The sequence below is a fragment of the Coffea eugenioides genome, chromosome 11, assembly GCF_003713205.1.
Source record: "Coffea eugenioides isolate CCC68of chromosome 11, Ceug_1.0, whole genome shotgun sequence".
Lineage (NCBI taxonomy): Eukaryota > Viridiplantae > Streptophyta > Magnoliopsida > Gentianales > Rubiaceae > Coffea > Coffea eugenioides.
This window is the reverse complement of record NC_040045.1, coordinates 3,797,762-3,804,959: the sequence shown is the minus strand read 5'-3', so window position 1 is coordinate 3,804,959 and position 7,198 is coordinate 3,797,762. Positions and strand designations below refer to the sequence as shown.

The following is a 7,198-nucleotide window of genomic DNA, read 5'->3' as shown; positions in this document are numbered from 1 at the left end:
AGAAGAAGAAGAAAAGGGAAAGAAAGGAAAGAAAGAAAAGAAAAAGAAAGAAAGAAAGAAAAAACAAAGAAAGAAAGAAAAAGAAAGAAAAGGAATTTTTTTTTTTTTCAATTTTTTTTTCCCCGAATTTAAATTTTCCAAATTTGAATTTTTGAAGAAAAGAAAAAGAAAAAAAATACTTTTTGAATTTTTGAATTTTCTCAATGTGAAATTTTATTTTTAATTTTATTTTTAATTTTTTTTTTTAGGTTTTGGATCGTCAAACACCGCGTGGGCACGCTAAGATTGGTAAACGTCCACTGACCTCAAGAGACACAAACACCGCGTGGTCACGCCAAGATTGCACTTCCTGCCACAGTGGAGAAAAATATGAAGACCGATTACTACTCAACTGAGAAACAAAAAAACGAAAAAAAATGAACAATGAAAAATAATAACATCAATATTTGGATTGCCTCCCAAAAAGCGCCTTTTTTTAATGTCTTTGGCTAGACATTGTCATCTTTGCTCTGGGAGGATAAAATCTTGTGGCTCGTTTCAATGCTTCATCCTTTATATAGTCCTGATAACCCTCGTAAATAGAGTAATCCTTGAGCACACGAGCTACGGTTTTCCTTGGACTAGTAGATGGCACCAAATAATCAAGCAGTGATCTCAATTCTTCATCCACTCCTCCATCAAGAACACTCAACGGTTCAAGATATTTGACCATAGCTACTCTTAACTTATTTCTGCCATGAGACTCAAAAACTTCCGGTATAACAAAATCAATCTCATTAACAGAAATCATAGAGTAAGAGTTAAGAAAATGCGGGTTAGGGAATGGAGGTGGTGTCACCACATTTGATGATTCTTCACTGGATTCTTTCACTTGAATGGGTTGCGGTTGGGGTTCTATTTCTTCCTTTTCGGCTTCTTTTTCAACTGCATCTGTAGATCTCCCATTTTGACACTCTTGCATCTCCTCATCACTAGTCAAGCAAATTGCACTCTCATTTTCTTCAAAATCAACAATGGTTTTCGAGGGCAATTCTTCAATTTGAGAAGCCAATCGATTTATTCTGGATGTCAATAGACATATTTGATCTGCCAGATTACTCATTGCATCCTTCATCATCCCATTTCTCATTTGTGTCTCCTGTTGGAATTGATATGTATTAGTAGCTATTGATTCAACTATTTCTTCAAGAGACATACCTGACATAGATGATGATTCTTGAGACTCATACTGCTGAAAATTCATTGGCCCTGTTGTATAATTATAACTGGAGTTATCCCACCATCCTTGATCATACCCGTTTGAATTAGGGTTATACCACGTTTGAGACCAGGGTGAAAAATCTCCATAATTATTGAGTGGGATACTCAGATTATCTTGATATTCGGGGCACATACCGGTTGAATGATCCCTGGCATAACGAATTTTACAGGTTGCAGCAGTCATTCTTTCTCTAATAGAGTTTAGTGCCTCTGAATATGCAAACTTAGCAAAAAAAACAAGCCTCATTGCCTTCCCTGGAAACAAAATCCAATTTATCACCAAAATACGGAGTGTTAGAAGCCATAAACTATATAAAAAAATAAGAGAAAAATAAATAAAAAAATAAAAACAAGATGAATTCAAAAAGAAACAAATTAATCTGGCACCAGTCCCCGGCAACGGCGCCAAAAATTGACAGGGTGTCAAGCCTGTGCAATAATAAATACCTGCTCAAATAAAATACAAATTCTGTATATAGCGGTAAGTAGGGTCGAATCCACAGGAATTGGGGATAATTTAATTTCTTCTCAAGTTCCAGATATTGGGGTTTTTGAAAATGAGAGTAACTAAATTAATTGGAATAAATTAAAATAAAATAAAATAACTACAACTCAAATAACTAATTATCACAATAAAAATAATAATGGACGAACTCTAGCCAAGAGACAACTTCGGAGATGGTTCACTTAATTCGATCACAGATGCAAGGATTATTCCAGTTACTATCTGATAAATTAGTTATAGTTGTCATACACGCGATAAACAACCAACTCTTCCTCAATTTGTCGATAGCCAAGGTACGACCGTTGACTATTTTTCTAATCAGGAAACAACCCTAGGTACGACCATAGAAGTTCAATTCCCTAATTGCATGAATAATTAGAAGAGCCTAATTCTAACCAATCAACACGCTATGAGGGTCTCTTTAAGTTAGCATGTCTATCTCCCTGACACAAATCCAATCATGCCAGTTGCCACCAGTTTAGAATAATTAAATAATTACGGATTTAACTACCCTAATTGGCTTCAGGTTATTGAATTAATCTAGAATCCGGGCCCTGAATAATCGAATAATAAAACAACCATATGAACATAAAGCAGAAGATAGACGAATACCAGAAAATAATAGGAAAGCTAAAATCGATTATATCTCACAATTTAAGTCGAACCAAATCCTCCGTTGTTCTTGACTAGAAGAAGGGATTTAGTTCATCCCTATTGAGGAGAACCCACGCAAGATCGTCACAATACTTCTGGCGTACATACGAACCAAAGAAAACGCATGAATCCGGAAAAGAAAGAAAACTAAATTGTCTCTCAAAACTAAGCTCCCAACCCTCTGTACGTTTCTCCCTTTTTAAAACCAAAAGAAAGTCTAATGCTATCTCTAGTGGTCCCCCCAACAAATTGGGAGCCCAAGTACAAAAGTGAGGCTCTCTGCCGAAACTTTCTCCTTTTGTTTCCTATTGCTCATCAAAGACTCCCATTAGCAACCGAAATCTTTGTTCTCTTGCAGCACCATGTGGGCCTAACTCGTAAATCCGCTGGAGGCTCTAGTGTGTGAAGGATTTTTCCCAGTAAAATCTCCTTATTAGCATTTGTCAGTTCCACTTCCTGTAGATAGGTCCAAATACCAAATATAAGTATATATTAACAATTTAAAACAATATTTGGTAGGGGCAAGGGGAAATTAATAATAAAATTACTAACAATTAACACCTTATCATTGCCCAACCCCCCTCCCCCTTTCCTGATGACCTCCAATCGCGTGACCAGATGCGGTCATAAAGGTTGTTGGGGAAGAGGAAACGGAAGGGGGAGCTGGGCGGGGTGGCGAGGGAAGGGGGAGGAGAAGGATGAGAGGGAAGCAGAGAGGAGAGGAGTGGTAGAGGCGAAAGAGGAAGGGGAAGAGAAAGATAGACAAAAAAAAAAGAGGGGAGGGGATGGTGGCGATTGGCGATGGTTGCTAACGGCGGGTGGTGATGGTGGATGATGGAAATTTTATGACAAATTTGTAAAAAACACCCAAAATACAATTTCAAAAACACCAAATTCAAATAAACCATCTACATTAAAAAAAAAATTTATATGCACCGTTGTAATAAATTTTTTTAAATACTTTCAAAAACATCTAATTCATACGTAGTTGATTTATGGCGAAATTTTTTTGGGTTCTACAGATTCTAAAGGATTTGAACTCATGCATAAATGGTAGAGAAAATATCTAGGATTTGTCCTCACACCCAATTGACACCTTAAGTAGAGATAGATTCGTGAAAACTTAGATGGAATGCAAGTATTAGACTATTTTTTGATTTATTAACTTGACAAAAAGAACACGTAATTTTTAAACAAATAGATAATATAACTGTGATTTAGACAATACAATATGGGTTTAGTACATTATCAATTTTATATTTATTATAAAATGGATTAGTTGCATTACGTAAGCACTACAACAAAAATGGCTTTTCTTGACACGTGTATAAGGACACTTGTTGGTTTGTGTCATTATAGCACTTCTATCATGACATTTGTTATCAAATCAATAATATATACTTTAATTTTTTTTAATTTTATCTGATATAAAAATAATAATGTGTCTTTAGATTCCCTATCATAACACTTGAGAAAATGTGAGATACACCAAAAAAATTAAAACATAAAACGATGTCGTTTGATTTTGGCGGAAGATTCCTTTGCCAAAACACTTAGTGAAATCTCAAAATTTCATTTTGCCGGCCAGCAAAATTTTGGCTCTTCTCATCTCTCTCGGCAAACTATCTCTCAAAGCTCTCTGCCAAAATTTTCCTTTCCCCACAAAGTTTTTTCTGCTGAATCTCTCCGCAATCAAACTACCTTTGCTTCCCTATTGAAGGTATGTAATTGCATGGTTACTTTTTGCCCTAAATTGTACAATTTTCTGATTTCCTGCTCCTGCTCTGTAAACCAACTGATGTGAAAATAATTAACTCCTGTAAGCTGCAATAAGATTCTGTGGTATGCTAGTTCAAGTTCGATACTGATTTTTCTTCTAAAAGTTGCTTCATTCTCAATCTTGTTTTCATGATTTTCTGTTTCGGCTGACAGGTAAGAACTATATATTAGTTGGCATGGTTCACAAGCCCAATTAATTATAATAGATGCAGAGCTAATCAAAGAATTACTAACCAACAGAGAAGGCGCTTACCAGAAAATGGATATGGAAGGCATTGCAAAGAAATTATCAAATTAATAGGTGAGCCGCTTATAACAAATGAGGGGAAAAAATGGGCAAAAGTACACAAACTGGCTAACCACTCATTCCTTGCAGAGAGCCTAAAGGTAAGCCTTCTTCTATGTTAATCACATCACGAGTCAAGAATAAGAAAGTTTGTTGTCCCATATATGAAAATGGGAAGTGAATTTGGCATATAATATTGCTCGAGTAATTCCCTATACATGATTTGCTTCTCATAAGAATAACCTTTTGCACAGAGCAAGGTACCAGAAATGATTGCTAGTGTCGAGGCGTTGCTGGAAAGCAAAGGTATCAGCTCTCGTCTTATGCCAAAAAAGCTCCTCTTGCCCCCTGCCCTGTACCCCGGCTTCTCCCACATAAGTGACCACTACCCTTTATACTGGATTTGTTGTCCATAACCTGTTCGATAAAATGTCAACCTTCTTTCCTTTGGTACTGATATTAATTTACTCAATAATATATAAACTAATAGAATTATTGTAATTAAGATGCTTTATCCTCTTTCATATCTGTGAGCGCATTTGATGTGTTTCTGTTGCTTTGACATATGCTTTGACATTGCTGATCTCTTTCTTCAGTCTGTAATTAAGAAGAAGTATGGCCAAGATGCAACAAATGTTGGTGATGAGGGTGACATTGCTCTAATATCCAGGTTAGTTCATGGCATTTTGCTAATATGCTTCCTGTTCATTGTTCAATTCGGTTGTCATATATTTTACAACTTTGTGACTTTGACATTTCAGGAGAACAAGGAAGGTCTTGAATTGCTTAAAACAGCTATTGCTAAAGCTGGTTACACTGGTAAAGTAAGTATTGGAATGGATGTTTATACTGGTTACACTGTTCTTGAATGCTATGGGTATATGTTTTGCTGGTGAAAATGGAGCAGATGTCAAAGGCGGATGTTTGTATGGAAGCAGGCTGCATCCAAGCTTAGGGGTGTACAAGTTTTTACTTACACAGAGCTTGAGATTGCAACAAACAAATTTAGTGCAGCAAATGTGATAGGAAATGGAGGGTATGGGGTAGTGTATAGAGGGATTTTGAGTGATGGCACTGTGGCTGCAATTAAGATGTTGCACAGAGAAGGGAAACAATGAGGAACGTGCCTTTCGGTTAGAGGTTAGTGGACTTCATTTATTGCTAGTTTTCATATTATCCAATTTTTTAAGCTACATAAGCTTGTCAATTAAACTCATCTGTACACTCAATTGAAGATTTTTTTTTGTTTTTTGGTATTTTCCCCTCTTTGGCTAAATACATTGGGGAATAAAGGGAAGTGGTGAGTGAGAATGGAAGTGAGATATTTGCCTAAAAAATTAATGGTACTTCTGGCATTGGTCCAGCCATTGCTTTCTTGAACATCCTAATTGAACTTATTTGATGGGTGCTTGTCTGTGGTATGGTTTATTTCAACAAGTCTGTATTGAAATCAGTTTGAAGAGTTTGAAATTGCTGCAGGTTGTGATTGGGATGGATGTGGCTGCTTCTGAGTTTTATGGTAAAGACAAGACTTATGATCTAAACTTCAAAGAAGAGGTATTGCTTTTTCACATTTTCTCCCCAGATTGTTATGTCAAACGTTCGAATTCATTGCTAAGCCAAAGGATAAAATTACATCTAGATTCATAAATTCTAGTCTTCTAAAGGGGGGTAATTTCAATCATGACATCTATCTTTTTGGTCATTCTTCTTCTTTATTTAGTATGTTTGCTGCTTTAGTAGTATGTTTGGTGATAGCAAGTAGAAATTTCAGTGCAATGATGGCAACTGGATCAGTGTGTTATTCCAAAACCTTTTGATATACAAGAAAATATAACTTGCGTTATCACCTTTGCTTTTGCCAGTTAAGTTTTGCAAACCTGCTTGGTACCAAAATTTGGCTATTCAGCAATCAACTTTATTTCGAATGAAATGAATCCTGTTTGGTATCGTTACTTTACATTAGAACGTAATTGCTAGGTGCTGATATCTTTAATTTATTTTTTTATTTCTGGTCTTTCTTTGCAGAATAATGATGGCTCACAAAAGATATCAGGTTATGACTGAAGGCTCTCATTTCATTGGAAAGTTTGGAAGCTACTGCAAGTTCTTTCTACTTGCTAGGGATGAGAATATTTTAGTTTGTGCACAAGAGAATCTTTTAAGTTTGTGCACATGAGAATCTTTCAAGTTTGTATTTGTTAGGGATTTGTTATGTTAGTACTTGTTACTGACTTTTAGTTCAACAAATTATATTTGAGTATTGACTTTTGCTTTTAGATTACTATATGCATTCTGTTCTTTGGGATAATTTTACAAGTCCTTTGGGTTTCTGATTGACGGAATGTATAGCAGGGAGCACTACCTGCAGGTTGCTTCTATATCAAAAAAAAAAAGAAAAAAAAACTCCTGGCAGTTAAAAGTGTCAGCATAGAATTCGATATTCTAATGTTGTACTATACCTATCCTGACACTTTCAATTATCAAGAAAAGGGATTTTTGTTGGCAGATGGGATGTTATAACAGCATAGTTTTCCTGACATGTTGAATAGTATGAGTCTATCCCCACATTGGAAGGGACAACACTCGCCCTAGGTGTGAGGATAGATAAAGTGTCAGGTTAGATTATCTATACTGACACTTTTAAATGCCGTTAAAGGCCATTTTTGTTGTAGTGAAGGATGAACCTTCAAACAGATTACGGATGAATTATA

General features: G+C 35.8%; 1 protein-coding gene across 3 annotated transcripts; it reads left to right on the top strand.

Moving 5' to 3' along the window:
- The first annotated feature begins 4,008 nt into the window (after positions 1–4,008).
- Positions 4,009–6,756, top strand: LOC113753896 (probable LRR receptor-like serine/threonine-protein kinase At4g30520). Of its 3 annotated transcripts, none has more exons than XR_003465099.1 (7): positions 4,009–4,139; positions 4,439–4,585; positions 4,739–4,790; positions 5,081–5,154; positions 5,246–5,308; positions 5,964–6,041; positions 6,513–6,756. XR_003465099.1 is itself a non-coding variant. In XM_027298172.1 (5 exons), exons 1-3 carry the CDS (start codon positions 5,027–5,029, stop codon positions 5,600–5,602), a joined length of 402 nt encoding a protein of 133 aa, XP_027153973.1. In that variant the 5' UTR covers positions 4,803–5,026; the 3' UTR covers positions 5,603–5,624; positions 5,964–6,041; positions 6,513–6,756. The 3 variants fall into 3 exon arrangements, 1 of the variants encoding a protein (XP_027153973.1); XR_003465098.1 differs by having other exon boundaries at positions 4,352–4,585; XM_027298172.1 differs by lacking the exons at positions 4,009–4,139; positions 4,439–4,585; positions 4,739–4,790 and adding an exon at positions 5,392–5,624 and having other exon boundaries at positions 4,803–5,154.
- Positions 6,757–7,198: the final 442 nt, after the last annotated feature.

Coding starts and splice junctions, on each gene's coding strand:
- LOC113753896 (XM_027298172.1), top strand. CDS start 5,027: ATGTGTTTCTGTTGCTTTGACATATGCTTTGACATTGCTGATCTCTTT. Junction 5,155..5,245: donor GACATTGCTCTAATATCCAG/GTTAGTTCATGG, acceptor TTGACATTTCAG/GAGAACAAGGAAGGTCTTGA. Junction 5,309..5,391: donor AAGCTGGTTACACTGGTAAA/GTAAGTATTGGA, acceptor AAAATGGAGCAG/ATGTCAAAGGCGGATGTTTG.